Source organism: Chelonia mydas, chromosome 10 (genome assembly GCF_015237465.2).
Source record: "Chelonia mydas isolate rCheMyd1 chromosome 10, rCheMyd1.pri.v2, whole genome shotgun sequence".
Classification (NCBI taxonomy): Eukaryota; Metazoa; Chordata; order Testudines; family Cheloniidae; genus Chelonia; species Chelonia mydas.
Window position 1 is genome coordinate 5,440,669 of NC_051250.2, and position 19,474 is coordinate 5,460,142.

Genomic DNA, 19,474 nt, shown 5'->3' on the forward strand with positions numbered 1-19,474 from the left:
TCCGTTCACAAGAGCCTTCTTATTAGTCTCAGCGGAGAATCAACAGAGGATTAAAACTATCCAGAAAGCGGTTCCATCAGGTTACAGTTGAGCCACATTAGCCAGATGGTGCTGGAGAACCTTGCACCGTCAGTGCTGTACCTGCCCGGTGGATAAACAAAGGACTTCCTTCTTTGTCACAATCAGTCTGACCCCTTTCACCACCACCAACTCGCTAAAACATGACATTTTAAAACTGAAGTCATCATTTCTGAATAAGAATAATAAAAAAAAGGCAGAAGGATTACTACAACCCCACTAATTTCAAAACAGGTCTAATTTCCCAGGCTGCAGCAGTGATGGGATGTGCATTGCAACGTACTCCTTTCACCTTTTAAAGAGAAATAGCAAAATGCAAGCCTGTGCTCTGTGAAAGCTGCAGCATGTCTGTTTCACAGTTCATTGCCTGAAGTGAGGAGTGTTTTTAATAACTGTTACCTGACAGCCGTAAAGAGAGCAAAGAGCAAAACCTGTGGCAATACCAGTTGATCCCATTTGGCCTAACAGCTTGTTGTTATTTCCAACTATTGCCAGACTCTGGAGTTCTTTAAAATTCATAGAGACAGCCTGCAGTTTTCAAGGAGGCTACCAAAATCCATCCTAAGATGTCTCAAAAAAAGCACACTTCCTGCAGGGGAACAGCAACCGTCAGCATTTCCAAAGATCACTCCGGAAATTTTTCAGATAATTCTTTGAAGTAGATGCTACCAAAGTGTGGAACAGCTTTCAAAGCTCAGCAATATTTAATGTATTTCTACAGCAAAAGAAATGGATCACAATGTTGTTGTTTCAGCTATATTATAACAAAAATATTGTGGTTTTCCTGTACTCTCACAAAAGTAGCTTAAGATTTACATCTCATTCATCTTATTCAGAAATAGCATTTTATCCAAAAATGAAAAGAGAGATCCCACTGCGTACAAAGGACCTGATTAATCAGAGCAGGGTGTTTGTCCTTTCAGGAGATAATGTAGACACAGTCAACGTTTTTGGAAGAGCTGAGTTTCCTCTATGACCAATAAGGAAACTGGGGAAAATATTATTTAAGATGGACAATACAAGCTAAAACTATGCTGGCTGTCCTTAATAACTTTATGGAAGTAATCAGGTGTTTAAAAAATCCTAAATAATAAAACTAGATTTGGTCATAAAAATCCAACCCAGACCTGGAAAGCTTACCTAAAAGCAAGCACGTAAACCTCTCCAGCAAGTAGATAATAGAGGTGGAAAATAATATTTCTTCCCAGTTCTCCAGCTCTTCATAACACAAAGCATCATGCCTGATGATCCCTGCATATACCCTGTAGGCTGTTTCTAGTTCTATCTAGTTCCATTCTGCATTCCCTCTTCAAATCAAATCAAATAATTAACAAGTAAAGGAGGACTCAATCCATTCAAAGGTAAACAAAAGTTCTCTTCCTGTCAGTTTTGAGGGGTAGTCGATAATACATATATAAAAAGAATGGCCTTTACACTAAATTATATAGATTTCATAAATTCTAGCTGTATGGTTTCTGTATTAAAGAGGATTTTACTGATCAGTGCCAGCCCTGGAACAAGACTCCTCTATTTATCTACAGAACCGATACAGTACAGTGGCAGGGCAGTTCAGGATACTTAGTACTTATACAGAAAGATGTCTGTTCTAAGCGCTGTATGGACATTCATTTACCTGACCCCCCGTGAGGTATTATCTGCATTTCACCCCAGCAGGAAAACTGAGACAGGGGTGAAATTGCTTCCCTGAATTCATACAAGCCACTGGCAGAGCTGGGTCTCCAGATTCCCAACCCCACATTCATTACTCCAGCCCACACTCTTACTCTCGGTCTCAAACCTTTGGCATTGTCGCGGTCAAAAATGAGCTCACACCAACTGTGGTCATGTGACATGTCCAGGAGAAATTGCAGTTAGACCAACCCGCATGCTTTCTTTACCTAATACAGGATCTCTCATTAAGTCAGTTTCAACATAGACATTAGAGCAGTTTCCCCTTGCTTAAGGTATGTATAGAATATACGGAAGATTTCTTTAAGTCTGATAGGGGACTGAACAGTGCAGAGATTATTATAACTATAATATTCCTTTGTGTGTGTGAGAGACAGAGAAAGAGAAAGAGAGAATAATTTAAAAGCTACCTACCCACAAAATGCACTCATAAAGAATTACTGCAGATATTTTTTCTGATTTAAATTCACTTACCAAAGGAATACCTGCAAAATAAAAAGGAAAAAAAAAATTAAAATCTGGGCTAATCATTCTTATTGACCTTTGTCTCAAATTACTTTTATCTCACATGGATTCAGATTTCAAAATGTCTATGGCAACGTGTCTGTACTAACGTAAACATTAAATACATAATGTAACAAATGCACGAATGGTGAATTTCTACTCACAGTGGCTAGAGATATGCAAGGTATATAAATATTGAATGCTAGCCCAATCAGCTATTTTATTATTTATTTAGATTTAAAATAACTAAGATGCCTGTCCAAGGCTCTACGCGCCCTAAAATGATCATACAAATATATACAATTAAATTAAACCTCAGCAGCTCTGAAATCAGGTCTATTAAAATTTGGCTAGCCAACCACCTCCCCTCCATCATCTAGGAAATACACCCTCAGCCTTCTCCGGAGACCCTCTCAAACAGGTGTCCTTTTGCAGCATGCCTGGAAAGTCCCCAAATTTGGTCTATTTCAGATCGGGCAGGGGGAGGAGGACAAGTTCTAGAGTCTCAGAGCCCTCACAGAGGACGCACTGCCAGCTGCCCTCTGTTTTATAACAAGGGGAATGAAGCTGGAGCGTCCATACTGACTGTGACACAGCAGTGCAGGAGGAGAGGCAGTTCCAGGCCACTTAGGGCTCGTGATTTTGTATTTTAAAAGAGAAGGTACATGAACTGGTGGAATAACCACAGCACAGAAAGCTAGGGACGTCCGAGTTCTAGTCCCAACCTCCCGGGCCAATTCCCTCTATGACCTTCACTCCATGCCTCAATTTCACGGTATGTAAAATAGCAATAAAAATTTATTAGTTAACCCAACAGACAAGACAGACACACATTTAAAGTGCTGGTCAGATAAATATTTTTATTCACTGGAAAAATATAGCGTCTTGCTCAAAAGTGGGGGAACATCTACGCCCTGTCAAATCTAACTTATCAAGGTTGTCAGTTCTCCAGAATGAACCAAGATGATATTTATTATTATTCTGTCTGGATTTAATGGAGGAACAAGCCACGGATAGGAATGAATGGTGATACTGTACTGCTCCCCGTGTCTTCAAAGATGCTCCGGGATGAAAGAAGATACTTGTCTTATTGTAGCGCCTATCAGATCCCATTGTGCAAGGTGTACAAACCCATAGTTAGAGACGGTCCCTGCCCAAAGAGTTTACACACCCAATAGATGAGAGAGACAGAAGCACGGACAGATCAAGGGACTCGCCCAAGGTCACAGTCACGCCAGGAATACAACCAAGGTCTCCTGACTCCTTGTCCAGTGTCCTAGTCACCAGAACGGATTGCCTCTAAAAATACATAAGAATAAATGAATTCTCCTGCAAATCCTACTGACGTAACCAGGAGTTGAAGGTGCTCATTCTTCAGAATCAGCTACCAATACACATTTTTATGCCAACTTTCCAAGCTGCCTAGGGGATTTGCATGTTCTCATCTCACTAGTTATAACCCAAGTCCCTGCCATTTGATAACACCACAAAATAAGGGTCCAATACCACTGAACATCCAAAACTCCTGTTGATGTCAAGTGGGAGTTTTAGGTGCTGAAGGAGTGAAGTCTGTTTTTTAAGAGGATAAGGCCATATAGGGGTAGTGCAATGGCTTTCAACATCAAGAAACAGGCTCTACCTTCTACAGTAGAACCTTACGAACGCACACAAAAAACTACTGGTCTTCCTGCCTTTCAGAAAACATGCTACAGGGAGGTCTTATATAGTATGCCCAAAGGGAGGCAGCGTGGGCCAATGGATAGGGCACTGAACTCTGCCATCTACTTCCCATGCAACATCACAGAATCATAGAATATCAGGGATGGAAGAGACCTCAGTTGGAAGAGACCTAGTCAGCTAGTCCAATCCCCTGCTCGAAGCAGGGCCAACCCCAACTAAATCATCCCAGCCAGGGCTTTGTCAAGCCGGGCCTTAAAAACCTCTAAGGATGGAGATTACACCACCTCCCTAGGTAACCCATTCCAGTGCTTTACCTCCCTCCTAGTGAAATAGTGTTTCCGAATATCCAACCTAGACCTCCCACACTGCAACTTGAGACCATTGCTTCACGCAAGTCACTGTCACACATTTACCTTAGTTTATCTGGAAAAGGAAATATTATATATTACTGACATTTCTGTATTATTATTATTACAGAATGTGCTAGGTTATATTTACTAGCACATTACAAAGCATGGTAAAATAGAAAACCAAAGTACAATTGATAAAATACACCTGCAAGGCTGCATTAGCTTTTTTTAAGGGCCTCTCCTCACTTTGTGCCTAACTTGCAAAATTCCGCAATCCACAGCGAGCAGCAGCTTAGTCAGAAGTGCAGATCAGTGAGGTTGTACTGTGTGGTTACTCTTTGATATTGTTTCCAAAACATCCTAAGCACTTTTCACACAAAGATGCAGCCAAGCTCCATTGACAGTGTTAAAAACTTTACTAAGCAACCATTGTTAGAGCCGAAAGCAGGGGTAGGCAACCTATGGCATGCATGCCAAAGGCGGCACACGAGTTGATTTTCAGTGGCACTCACATGGCCTGGGTCCTGGCCATCGGTCCCGGGGGCTCCGCTGCTGGCCTGGGGTACCGGCCGCCAGCCCCGCTCAGCCCGCTGCCGGCCCCGGGGGGCTCTGCTGCCGACCTGGGGTTCCGGTCTCCGGCCCGGGGATCTGCTTCCGCCCCCAGGTGTGGCCCACCGGCCCCAGCCTGGGGCAGTGAGGGGTGCAGACAGGGGCAAGAAGGGGCGCAGCTCAGCACCCCCACCTTAAAAATTGTTCCAGCGCCACTGTACTGGGATATTTTTAAGTCCTGATTTGCTGCTTCCATCACTATGACGCCACGTGGACCAGCGCACTGCGTTTGACGTTGAGATTAGAACGTACCTGCAAGAACGGAAATCAGAATTTTCTGACAGATTTCAAGATTTCCAGCGATTTGGCCCAATGCTTTCTTTTCTAATTAAACCTGAAAAGTTCAGCGAAAGCAACTTGGATTTGTCTCTATTTCAGTAGATGGATGCTGAAGATTTCGAAATGCAGCTCATTCAGTTAAAAAGCTCAGAATTGTGGGCATCAAAGTTTGGAGATCTGCGGAGTGCACTTGAAGCTACCGAGAGAGATCATGGGACTTCTATTCTAACCTGCTGGATGTCCCTGCCAGTGAAATGTAACTGTTTGAAGAAAATTCCATTTGCAATGCTTTCAGCATTTGGATCCACGTACCTGTGTGAACAGGTATTTTCACACATGAAATCTGTCCTCTGTCCCTCTCGGAGCCAGTTAACAATTGATCACTCAGAAGCCTGTGTGCAGCTTAAAGTATCTAAATACGTGCCAGACATTGGAAAACTCAGCAAGGGCAAGGATCACACTAAACTGATAATTTAATTTTAAATGAAGCTTCTTAAACATTTTTAAAATCTTATTTACTTTACATTAGTTATATATTATAGACTTATAGAAAGAGACCTTCTAAAAACATTCAAATGTATCACTGGCACGCGAAACCTTAAATTAGAGTGAATAAATGAAGACTCGGCACACCACTTCTGAAAGGTTGCCAACCCCTGGCCTAAAGGATATTGCTATAGTGATGAAAAGCCAATGTTCACTTTCATAGGTGGATTATTTACCCACGTCTTTGATTTTTTTTTTTTTAAACAAACGACAGGAGTACATCCAATACACCAGCTGCTACTGGATGCGTGATTTGAATGGTGCTAATTACAGCCAATTGGAAACCAGAGTTTCCATTCTGCAGGAAATTGCAACATTTTGAAATCTGTACTCAACTCAAATCAGAACAAAAGCCAAAATTAAGTAAGCTTCCTGTGGAATGAAAATTCCCAACTAATTTCAATTTTGAAGCATTAAAACATTTTGTTTCGATAACGTAAAAAACATCTTCTTTTGATTCATTATTGTCTTTTATTTGGTAATACATTAAAATGAATATTTGACTGTATTAAAGTCAAAATGAATCATTTTGACCTTACCAAAACAAAAAAGCTGAAACAGTTGAATCATTCATTTCAACTTTTTCCCCACCAAAAATTTCCTCAAAAATCAACATATTCCCATGAAACATTTTTATTTCAATGAAACTATTTTCTGATAGAAAAAATGCTTTGAGGGAACTATCTTGAGTAGCTCTGACACGAGTCTGTCTCCTGGCACTGGGAGACGTGCCCAGCTGCAGTGTATACATACCCAATTGGACAAGAAATGTGGGTAAATATTTGCAGGAACATAGTCTATACTCAGTCCTGCTTTCAGGATCAGGCCCAAAAACATGCTTTCTTCTGCGCTTTACAATCCCATATAGGCACAATTAACACTATGTGTAATGTTCCACATGCCATTTTTTTAAAGACAAAAAAATTAGAAAAGTTTAAAAAAACTACTTAGTGTGCTACTGGAGAGCATCCTACTGTAATGTTTGTGCAAATGTTTGCTCTCTCTCTCTCTCTCTCTCTCTCTCTCTCTCACACACACACAGACACACACACACACACTTACTTCCAACAGTTATAAAATCAATCAACCCAAGTATTTTATTGCATATTTAAACAAGAATTTCACACAGGGCTACTGTTGCATAGAAGCCATTATTTTCAAAAGCGCAATAAGTTTTAACATTCTTAATAAAAGTGGCTCTTTATAAAAGATATCTGTCATTAAGGGCACCTCCACTTCACTGCTCTCCACCACAGTTGTGGTGCAGTTAAATATAAACTTGTACGAATTATGCTTTTTTCCTTGGCAGACGTAAAGAACCCCCTGAGGCCCATTCCAAAAAACACACAATCAGGAATTAATAAAAAATTGTATTCTTTTCAACCACATTAAGTTTTCTGACGTGTGTCTGTTGCTGATTACATCAATCTCGGCTCCATAACTTGTCATGTGATGACAAGCAAACACTTGTGAATTTATTTCTCTGAAGAAGCTCGTGATACAAATGCCAAGGAAACCAAACCGAACGGCTCACTATGAGTACATAAACACAGCAGGGTCTCTTATGGAGATTTTCAAGGCACAAATGACAGGAAGGTGCCTAACGCCCATTGACTCTGAAGAGGAGTTAGGGGCTTAGCTGCCATTTTTGTTTTTGAAAACTTCTCCTTACCAATACACAGTAAATAGGACTAATTTTTAAATAGTTCTTTCTCTCCCCATAGCCTCCCTTAGAATTTGGCAGAAACGTTTAATAAAAACAGATTACAGAGAGAGAGAGTTAAGTAAAAGTGTGGGTTTGGTTTTGCAAATTGCAACAGTGAATCATTTTGGGTCTGCAGATTGTCAGAACTGGGAATTTCACAAACTCAACATACTATTTTCAGTCCATGGTGTATGGATTACATAAATCACATTATATTTCTGTTCCCTAACTGGATGAATTATGTCATTAGCCAACACAATGTGAATTACATATTTAAATGCAAAATGGTAAATTGTGACTTTTACAATTCAATATACAATCAAAATTCACTTTTAAGCAAATATTTGAGCTAAAATTGTGCTGATTAAGTTTCAGTGCTGCAATATGCATGGAATGCAAAAATGAAAGGGTAGTGAACATGTTTTTAATTAAATTTGCTTCAGATGAAAACATTCATAAAAAAAACATTCCACTACTTATACATATGTTGTTGCTCGAATTCAGTGAACTTGGAAATGTAACATTTTCCATACAAAACAAATTATTTGGATAGCTAATTGGAAATTGCTCAGACTTTCAATTTTTATTTTTATTTTTTTTTTTTTTTGGTTTAAATATATAAACCTGACTAACCTAAGACCTTCCCAGTGATGGTGGCCTTCAGTAATGGAAGCACTGGTTAATATTCACAGAAGGAAGTGTAGTTTCAGGAATGGGTTTGAGGTTCCCAAAGCATTTTATTGGAAATGAATGATTATGCAGCAAACATCGCCTGTCTCCACTCTGTAAAGGTACTCTGCTTCTACGTGGTACCACTCAGTAGTTACCATTCACTGCTATTAGCATCAGACCCCTCACCATCTAATTAGAAAGCGAGGCAATCTGAAATATTGTCATCCAAAACAAGGTATATTATATGTCCTCCACCTTCTCACGGGCACAAAGCCACGCAGAAGACTTCTGGAACACCAATATGAAGAATCCGGCGAATCTATGTATTGACGGCCCTGTGGCCACCTTTCTCAATAAAAGGAAACATGACTTCTCTGCTCCTTAGGACTCGACTTCGATGCTTAACAGGAAGGAAGAATATTTCCTGAATTTAATTTTGAGAATGGGTGGCAGTTGGGTCTGAATTAAAAAAACGGCCGGACAGGGTTCCAGGAGAGAAATCTCCCAATGTCAAAAAAGGGCCTGATTGGAGAGGGCAGCTATTGGGAGGTCTATTTTAATGGATCAGACGTACAACAAATCCTCCTGCACAGGTTCAGTTTGTCCCCATAATCCTGTTTCAGAGGTGAAAGTGATATCAGGTACAGAGATTGCTCCAGAGACATTTCCAGTGGCGAGCCCCTGTCTCCCTTCCCCCACGTGGGCCCCGTCTGGGGATCTCAAAGAAGGAGCTGGCCTGGGACTTACGGGTGGACTCCTCAAAAGATCTACCTTGAGCTACTGCATGAGTTCCACGCAGGCCAGATGGGCCTTTGTTTCTCCTGGAGGCCCCAACCTAGATACAAGCAGGGATCCCCTGGGAGGTCTGTTATAGAGGTGGCAGCAAGGAGGGAGAGCTGGGCCTGGAGGCTCCTTCCCACACAGTTGGACATCGGCGGCGTCCGTGCTGTGTCCAGGGCCCTCCATCCGTAGCCCAAGCTGCTTGCCCGTGGAGCCGGTTTCTCCATCCTGTCCGGCTGCTTTCCTGCCCAGTGGGCGTGACTGACGAAACCCCACGCAAACTGGGCTGGAGAAGAGAAGGGGCACTAAACTCTGCCCACGGAGACTGCCAAGCTCCCCAGTGAACCACTCCGTCAGACCTCTTTTTTTGCCTCTGCTGGAAGCTGGCCTAGCACACCCTGACCACAGCAGGAGCAGCAGCTGGCTGCAAATGCCTCCACGGGGGAAGCAGAGCTGAGGGCACAGTCTCCCCAAAAGGCAAATGCAGCCACCTGGGAATTAGACAGATACTTGACTGAGCAGAAACCTCTGTCAGAGCTTTGAAATAAGGCTGGAGTTTCCTTCTGAAAAGCGTGGCAGCAGGGAAGGCTGGCTGGTCTACCTGCCGCCAGGGAGACAGCTAAAACTGCAGGCTACATCAGGGGACAGAGTGCTCCCCACTAGCAGTGACAGACAGACAGACGGTTCTGGCCACAAGCAAGGTGAAGTACCCATTCCAATGGACCAGTGAACTGTAGTATGATGAATACTGTATATCATAAGCTCACTGTTAGCTTGAGCTCCCTGCACTGTATCAATCCGTTTGTCTCTTCTTAAACTTAGACTGTCAGCTCTTTGAGGCAGGGACTCTGTTTTCACTGCGTGTGCATGTACAGCACCAAGCGCAATGGGGCCCCAATCCCGTAGTGGGGCCTTTACACATTATTGGGGGGGAAAAAAAAGTAATAATTAAAGTAACCTCAAGTTACACATTTGGAAGCCACAACAGCCGACAATCCATCAAAGCGATACAACGGAAACACTCTGGTTCTTCATTAATTTAGGATGCATCATTAAGTCAAAAGCATGGGGTAAGTAACATCTTTGAGAGCTGGTTTCAGTTGTTGCCAAGCCTTAGTATTCCACAGCGGTCGTGGGGGGGAAGGAAATAAGCTAGAATGGTAATAAAGTGAAACCACTTGTCTTGGTTTCTGGATTCATTTTATTGTGGTCACAGAGCTCTAAAAGCTGGGATACTGAGCTCTGTAATCACAACATCCACATTTAAATGGAGACCTGTATTTTAGAAAATGAGCTTGAAAATTAAAGTTTGTTCCTCTCTTTCTCATGGTGGCGGAAAAGGTACTGACAAGGGAGAGTTAAAAGGGACTGGAAAGAAGAGGGACTCCACAAAGCTTTCTGGCAAACTCAGAAATGCCACCTAATGGAGCAATGCTGGCTATTTAAACAATTATATGAAATTGCTAAATGATAGGGCATTTTCACAGAGTTCTCTGCACGGTGTAACAACTATCAGTTCCCATAGTCACTGAAAGGGGCAATGTACCATTTGATTGTCCCCTTGCAAAGCAGGCTACAGGGCTTGGTTAAAAGTCAACCAAAAATTGAATTACCTAACTGACAGCTGGTGCAAGCCAAGGCTTCTGTCTATGCTCATTTCCAAAGCTAAAAGTTGTTATGGGACCTGGCTTAGGCAGCTACAGGAGTAGCCAAATTCAAATGAAGTCAGCTTTGGTTAGACTGTTCCATTGCCAAAACCAGTCACTGAAATGGCAGCCCGTGGAATCCTGCTTGAAGCTGCTCCTTAAATTGGACTATGAATCAAAAGCACAAAACGTGACACCGGCGCAGGAAGCAAAGAGGGAGAATGAAAGGAAGTATTGCAAACTTTTCCCCACTCTGGGTTGGATCTGACTCCCGCTGAAATCAATAGGAGCCTTGCCACTGACTTCAATGGGAGCTGGATCGGGCTGCCCTACTTTTATGGAAATCACTGTGCTTACTGAGAGAGAGAGAACTCAAAGTAAAAAATTGTGCACAGCAAGTGAAAACGGATATTTGGTGGAAAAAAAACAAAAAGGTTGCTGGTTTAAATAAGCTGAAGCCCTGGAACAAAAGGTCAGTTCTATTAGAGTATTTTTGGGTGTATCTGTGCACATGCACAGACACACGGTCAGGGAAGACAGAGATGACAGAAACATTGGAGTTCAGCTTTCATACAGAAAATAGTAGTCGGAAAGTTTCATATACCACCTGTTGACACCCTGCTTGGCAGACGTATTCTGCCTGCCTGGCTGTCAGTTCCTTGTTTTATTCTCAAATAAAGTCTTCCTTGAACCTCCAGGATTTATGTAAAGTCATATAGAATTTCACAGAACAACCTTCGTATGGTTTTGTTTTTAACAATCCTACAGACGGAATATAATTCCCCGCTAAATACGAGCCTACAGAAAGGCTATCATTTTCTACCACGTTCTGTAGGTTTTACGGTAGTTTCTATATGACTCTTTTGGTTTCTTCCACATTAAAGTTCTATAAGACTCCAATTCCTTATTCTGAAAGTACTATATGTTTCCATATGCCTTCTGCTATTGATTACAGGGGCATGTCCCATGGGGCCTGAATCTACTCATTCTCAGAGAGAGAACTTCCGTTTATTCAAATATTTCTGAAGCGCTCATCAAACAACATGTCTTGACCCTGCAAATATTTACTCTTATGAGTAGTGCCAGGCTAGCTAATGAGCTTACTTTCAGTAGTAAGAGTTTCCAGAATCAGGCCCTTAAAGAAATTAGCGAATACAAAGATTCTGTAGAGGGCTTGGACACTTCCCTAACCCCTGATTGCTTTTAATCTGTACCAATCAGAGCATTAACCTTCTTTCCAACCACAAGCCATCAGGCAGCTCCAAAAAGTTAGATTAGTTAAGCAAGATGAACATATGCTGGGCTGCACTGTCTGCATGAAGGTATTTGGCAAGTTACAACTTTTTAAAAGCATTCATTAAAAACATTATTCATTCTTTTCTTAAGTCGTTCAGCTGTGGAATCAATATCCAAACCAACAGCTGAAAATTAGATGTGGCACATAATACAAAATTAAAAATATTCATCTGGTAGTACCACAGGGCTCTGCCAGAGACACTAAAGACCACACAACCTTCGCATTAACCATGCAATCTTCTGATAAGTTTCTTTGACTGTAAACACACTCTGAGAGAGACAGTGTGTATTTCCATGTGTGGATAGATTTTAGAACATTGTAGATGCCACAAAAATTTATATGATAAAAGCCACTCCTTCCCTGATGTGTGACCCCCTACCACCACCACTCCCTTTTGTTGATGATCTATTCATTCTTTTCATCAGATTAAATTTAAAATAAAAGGGGTGCAAAAAAATCGTGTTTTTCACTAACACTGCCTTTGAGATCAGTGCATCAAGTTACAGGAAGTTATTTTCTTGTGCTTTTTACGAAGCTAAGCAACTGATACACATCACCAGCTTCCTCTGTGTTTTCTTAATATTACGGAGACAACTTGCATTGGTCCAATAAAAGATATTACCTCACCCACCTTGTCTCTAATATTCTGGGACAACACCACTTCTTAATATTAGGCAACCAAGAGATTTGACATTTAGGTAAGAAGTGCTAAGGATTAAGACAGCATGATAAAATGGCTATAAGCTCAAATTTTCAAACAGGTGACTGGAGAAGCTTATATGTAAACATATACAGTACTCGTTGCTGTCGGGAGCATCACGGTGTCTCACTGGGAGGACCAACTGCGCCAATGCAGCTGCAATTCTCAGTATCTGATGCAGTCATATCAGTACTGGAACGTCTGGAGCGCTTTTATGTATGGACACAAAGTATTTTTACAGGCATTCCAGGTATCTAAACAGTCCTTGGAAATGCCAGAGTTTCCTAGCATAGATATTGACATTGTACCTTGTATAAAGATAAGTGCTATGCAACAGAAGATATCCAGAGTACTTACTAACTGATGAGTCAGTGATTTTTTTAAACAGATTTTTGCTTACTCTTATACCAACACAACCTTTAAAATATAAGAACGGCCCTACTGGGTCAGACCAAAGGTCCATCTAGCCCAGTATCCTGTCTTCTGACAGCAGCCAATGCCACGTGCCCCAGAGGGAATGAACAGAACAGGTCATCATCAAGTGATCCATCTCCTGTCGCCCATTCCCAGCTTCTGGCAAACAGAGGCTAGGGATACCAGCCCTGCCCATTCCGGCTAAAAGCCATTGATGGACCTATCCTCCGTGAATTTATCTAGCTCTTTTTTGAACCATGTTATAGTCTTGGCCTTCACGACCTCCTCTGGCAAAGAGTTCCACAGGCAGACTGTGCGTTGTGTGAAGAAATACTTCCCTTTGTTTGTTTTAAACCTGCTGCCTATTAATTTCGTTTGGTGACCCGTAGGTAATTTTAATTTAAGTGAAGCCTAAACTATCTATTTTACCAACAAATACTATAAATCAAAGGAAGAGAAGAATTTCATTTAAGACATTTTTAGATTAAAAAATTGCAGGTTCACACAAACATTGATGTTTTTATACAGTATTAACGCTTCAGCCCTCTGAAACGGACACTTAATCGCTCTAAAACCAATGGCCCTAGCAGAATTATTATAATTTCCTGGAGTATCATACAATAACATGAGAGGCACGGGCACATATGTTTTTTTAAATATTTGTATTTAAATAGACAAATTCAATTTGTCATGGATCTGATAATAGGTGTATTGACTCTAGCACCTTGTGACTGGTAGTAGCCAATAACTAGACCTAATGCAAACTTAAATCTAACAGAAGGCCAAGAAAAAGAAACAAGGCTCCTTGATAACTGCAAAAAATAAAATAAAAAAGGAGGTGGGGGGAATGAAATTCTCTTTGATCCCTGCGACCAACAGTTTTCACCATACAGCATGACATTTGAGAACTCTTCTCCTACCAACAAAAGCTCTTTCAGTCCTGAGCAAATCTGGTCCAACTTCACAAACTAGCTCACACTATGGACGAATTTGCCCCATTCGTAAATGTCACTTCTACCTGTTTTTTTCAAACCATTTCACCATCATCGAATAAACAGGGATTTTTGAAGGATCTGAAGGGTGCTGGGTGCCTAAATCCCATTGACTTTTAATAGAAGTTGGGTTCCTAACCCTTTAGGAACTTTTGAAAATCGCAACTTACATTATTTACAAACAGCTAATTGCCTAGTCTTCTTATTCTATTAAATGTTACTTACTGTCTCAAAACAAAACAAAGGGAGGGGGGAATCATTCTCTTTACTTAGAAATTCCCAGCACTTAAAGATCTAAAATTCAAAGGCATCCATAGGATTATCTTTTCGTCGTACGGCACTAGCACCTATCAGGATTGGAGTCCCACTGTGCTGTGCAAACATATAAATAAGCAACACTCCCTTTTTAAAGGACGGTTGATTATACCAAAATGACAGGAGTGGGGAGGGGAAAACTTGACATTTCGAGGAAAATATTAAATGATTCATGACTGACATCAGCCATCGTTACATTTTTATCTTTCAAATGCAAACATGTTTTTCATTAGTATCATTAGCTCCCAATTGTATTGCAAAGCAATAGCGTCACATGGTAATAATCTTTGTTTCATTAGTATGTCATATCAACTGCTCACAACATTCTTTGAAACTGATATGCTCGCTCTTTTCTGTATGAGTAGGAAGTGCCAAAACCAGCTTCCTCTACAGGAAGGATGACCCCCTGAGATCCTTTAACTTTCGGTTTAAGTTTCTAGAGATAATCCTTTTTTTTTTTTTTAGGGGAGAGGAGAAAGGGGGATGTCAAGCAGCAATCCTTAATAACAAAGAAATTCCTGAGGTTTATTGCCAAAGCAAAGAGCAGATAAAAGAATAAGATTCAACTTTTGTTGTTGTTGTTGTTGTTGGGATACTTTTGAGAGCTAGAAAAACAGACAGAGCCAAGCTGTAATAAAGCTTACTTAAAAAAATGTAAGGCCCCTAACAAGATTCAAATAATTTCAAATACAGTTGTCAAAATAACATGTTGCTTTTAATTAAACTTTAAATTCAGCAAAATCCCTGGGCAAGAACACTTTGTAAAAGCACATACAAAAGTTACACACCGTATCAATCATCTGCATTTCTTGAGTATTTTTTTATGAGGGCCCAAAAGTGCTTTACTAATATGAGGGTGCCCAGTGCTCCTATGAGACAGGTAAGCATTCTTACCTCCACTTGGCAAAAAGGTAAACTGAGGCACAGGTGGATGAAATGGTTTGTCCAAGTTCAAAACAAGTCATTGGACAAACACACACCTCCCACCTCTGCAGTGAAAGTGTCTTCCCGAATGTAAAAGATGGTCAGTGCATAAGAGTCAAGGTGTGAGGATTCTTTTCCCACTTCTACCATTGATTTCCTGCATGGCTCACGAACTCTCAGGACTTGTCTACATGGGGAACACGCAGGAAAGGGTTAAGCAACAGTGAACGAAGGCCACTTCACTTCTGAATGAGCATCCACACAGGGGATTAATGCACTTTGACTTCACATCTTTAATTAATTTACCAACTTTCTGAGCGGCACCATGAAGATTTGCCCTCAGTGCCTCAGGCTCCCCATTGATCGAATAAACAGGGGCATAATATTTAGGGAATGTTAAGAGGCTATGTTTTATGCCTGGCAGAACTCTGAGATCCTCAAATGAAAGGACATATAAAAATCCACAGTATTGTTTCACACTTTGTACAACGTCATTTCTCTGCTTTCACCTAAAATGCATTCCTTTTTTTGTTTCAGTTTTCAACCAAACACACAGTCTCCTTCTCCTAACAGACTCCATCAAGAAGTCACATTTGAAAGAACAGTTTTCAACCCCTCCCTCAGCCTTCCTTTAATTCTCTCCATCCCTGTCTCAGAGCGTGCAGCAGAAACCCAGATTAATTTAGAGATGGTGCTACTGTGTTTAATGATGCAGCTGCAGACCTCACGTTCGAAGACTGTATGACCACAGTTGTAACTGGAAACTTCATTTTCCCCAGGAGTCAACGACTGAGAAGAGAAGCTACATTTTTCTGCACGTCCTTTTAATTTTGCTCATCTTTGGTTTTGATCTCCAATACAAAGGAGGTCTCGTTCCCACTTCCTGATCAAAGAGGCAAGATAAAATAATCTAATCATTCAATTTTATAATCCTAAACAGTGCTGAAGTCTCATCTTGATTTATCTCACTCTCAACTCTATAGCACATTCGCTTGTTTATTACATTTACATTTTTATTTTATTCAGAATAAGCTCTGAGGCAAATAAATGGAGCTGTTGTATTAATTAAGAGCACACTTGACAGAGTATCACACCTGTTTAATAAAATCTTCAGATGTTGTATCCCATAGCAGACAAACATGAAAAGGTAACGTTAGCACAAAATCTGTGTCTGCAATTCATCACCTCAAGATAGTAAAAGGGAAAAAGTGTAATTAATCTTCACAAATGGAATACTGTATGTACAAACAGGAACACTGTCATTTACACAGAAACAGTTTGGATTGGTCAGAGTTTCTGTTAAAAGGGTGGTGTCCCAATTACTATAAAGCCTCATTTATGGAGATCCCACAGGTGTAACAAAGGTTCATCAAGCGGCCCATTGCTAGTTATTGCTCTGCACTGCCAAGCAGAGATGTAGACGCATTTCTCAGCACGAACAGGTACATGGGATAACCCGGGTACTATAGGTATGTCAGATCCCAGGCAAAATTGCTTTATGGAAAACAGCCCTGGTCTAACTTGATATTTTGTTTTATGAGGTGACAAGTTTGCTTGATACAGGCAATAGTGTTGATGTAATAGACATAGATGTAATAAGGCATTTGGCTTGGTACCACACAACATTTTGATTAAGAAACTAAAACGACACAGAAATCAACATGGCACACATTAAATGGATTAAAAGCTGGCTAAATGATAAGTCTCAAAATGTAGCCGTAAGCAGGGAATCCTCATTGAGCGGGTGTGTTTCTAAAGGGGTCCCACAGATATCTGCTCTACACTATTTAAAACTTTTATCAATGATCTGGAAGAAAACAAAATCATCACTGATTTCCAGATGACACAGCAGGCACCTTCCTCCCTGCCGCCTCCATCCCCAGTATTAATCTATAATAATCAGTACTAGTTCCCCATTTTTCCCCCCCCAAGGTCTAGTTCAAACTTGCCCTTGCTGTTTTAAGAACCTCCCTTAACTTGCTGCAGCACACCTTATGAAATCTTCTCTCTCATGGCCCCTTTCCCAGCTACCTCCATTAAAGCTCATCTATGTGGATATATTGACCAGAATAGGTATTGTGGAATAAGTGACTTTTCAATTGCTGTTCCAGAATAGCTCCCCCCGCATACACATGCTAGTCTGGAATAAAAGTCACTTTTATTCCACAATAATTAGTTTGTTTCCAAACATTCTAGAATAAAATCACTTTTATTCCAGATCAGCATCCACATGGGGAGCTATTCTGGAATACTTTTTACCCATGTAAACAGGCCCTTAAACTAATCTAGCACTGGCCTCCTATCCATCGCTCTGTGCTTCCTCATTTATTCGCTGTATATTTTCAGATCTTTTCTCAAAACCACTTTCTCTCTCTCTCTCTCTCTCCTCTACCTGTGTCGCTTACAAAATGAAAATGATAGCTAAGAGAGAGAGACAAGATAAGTGTATTGTCTAATACTGGGATACAGTTAGTAAGATACTTGCCATAACAGCTATAGGGCATTCCAAATTCTATTCCTTTCTTTTTTTTTTTTTTGGTCTTGAGAAACTGAGATTTTAGTGGAGTTACATGAACTCCGGGGAGTATGTCTCCAAGCCAATCAACAAAATGTTACCACACTGCATAGCTACAACGTTCTTTTCAGTGTCTTCCTCCCCTGTGGAAATATTGACGGAGCGACCACTAACAAAGACTTGGGATAGCATAAGACCAGGCACACCTTTTTCCACAAGAGAGCGTGAAACTGAGCTGCACTGTACTACCGTACAAACCCCTGAGGTTGTTAGTAGAGTAAATACAATTTGATTCATACTCACATGCCCTTTGGAGCCACTGTGCCAGATGGTTTCCAAGTAGATGCAGATGCTGTAATATTTAGCCAGGGTTTAGGTGAAGAGGACGTGACTCCTTTAGTCCTGGGCCCAGATACCCAATGTTTTGTCATCATTAGCTGATTAGGCGTAATATTAACAGCTTTTGATTTAGCATTAGGGCCTAGTTACAAGGACAGTAATAATGTAGGTCATAAAAGCATGTCTCAGGGGCATGTAATTTAACTGCAGTTAAAATTGCCATTCTTTGAAGGGCCTTCATAACAGAAAAAGAAGAAAGGCTTTTTTGTCATGAGCGTTTGTGGTTTTAAGTCTCATTAAAAAACACTTGACCTATGCAGGACTTTAATCAGTCTCGTATCTTCTGGCAGATGGACTGACAAACAATTCTAGGCTGTATCCCATTAAGGGCTGGGAGGCTGACAAAATGATCAGGGCTCACTTTTCACTCGGGGGGACGGGGGGACTCATCAGAATTCTATACATGAAGCCCTTTGTGTTCTCCCATTTGTTTTCCCTTTCTTTTTATCACCTTGATCCTTCAGTGGACATCCAGGATCCTCCCACCTGACGCAGGATGAAAATGAATGTCCTGTGAGCCTCTCCATGTGGCTCAGAAATCAGCCAAAGAGTGAACTGGATTTAAACAACTCCCTTTCCAACTCCAGACTCTAAATATACACAGACTCTGCATCAGATCTGTGACTCTATAGGTCTAGAGTGTGCAAGACTGACAGATTTTAAGGCCAGAAGGCACCACTGTGATCACTTAGTCCAACCTCCTGCACAGCACAGTCCATCGGTCTTCCCTAAATTAGTTCCTTCTTTAAGCCGAACAGCTATGGCCCAGCTAGAGCAGATCTTTTACAAAAATGTCCAGTGTTGATTTTAAAATGTCCAGTAACGGAGAATCTACTACAATTCTTGGTAAGATGTTCCCGTGGTTAAATACTTCACTGCTAGAAATTTGCCCCTTATTTCCAGTCTGAATTTGTTTAGCTTCAACTTCTAGCCATTGGATCTTGTTATACCTTTGTCTAATAAACTGAGGAGCCATCTAATCAAATTTCTATGACTGTGATCAAGTCACACCCCAGCCTTCTCTTTGACAGACAGATTGATCTCTTTGAGTCTCTCACTACACGGCATGGTTTCCAAACCTTTAATCATTCTCTGAACCCTCTCTCCAATATTTCAACATCCTTCTTGAGGTATGGACACCAGAACTGCACATAAATATTCCAGCGCCGCTGGTAAACACCAGTGCCCAAATACAGAGGTGATGCGACCTCCCTACCCCTACTCGACATTCCCGTGTTTATACGGCAAAGAGCACATTAGCTCTTGTGGACACAGTATAGTACTGAGAATTAATAATGTTCAGTTGAATACCCACTGTGACACACACACACACACACACGTCTCTTTTAGAGTCCTGCACCCAGCTTAGCAAGTGATCCA

General features: G+C 41.0%; 1 protein-coding gene across 5 annotated transcripts in view; it reads right to left on the reverse strand.

The window, feature by feature from the left end:
- LMF1 (lipase maturation factor 1) overlaps positions 1-19,474 on the reverse strand; it is a 343,636-nt gene that overhangs the window by 298,421 nt on the left and 25,741 nt on the right. For 4 of the 5 annotated variants that reach the window (XM_043523957.1, XM_037911089.2, XM_043523958.1 and 1 more), the window contains exon 3: positions 2,242-2,252. The exons of the other annotated variant lie outside the window; for it this stretch is intronic. In XM_043523957.1, the coding sequence (XP_043379892.1) occupies positions 2,242-2,252 (11 nt within the window). The remainder of the gene's footprint in view (positions 1-2,241; positions 2,253-19,474) is intronic. 5 annotated transcript variants of the gene reach the window in all.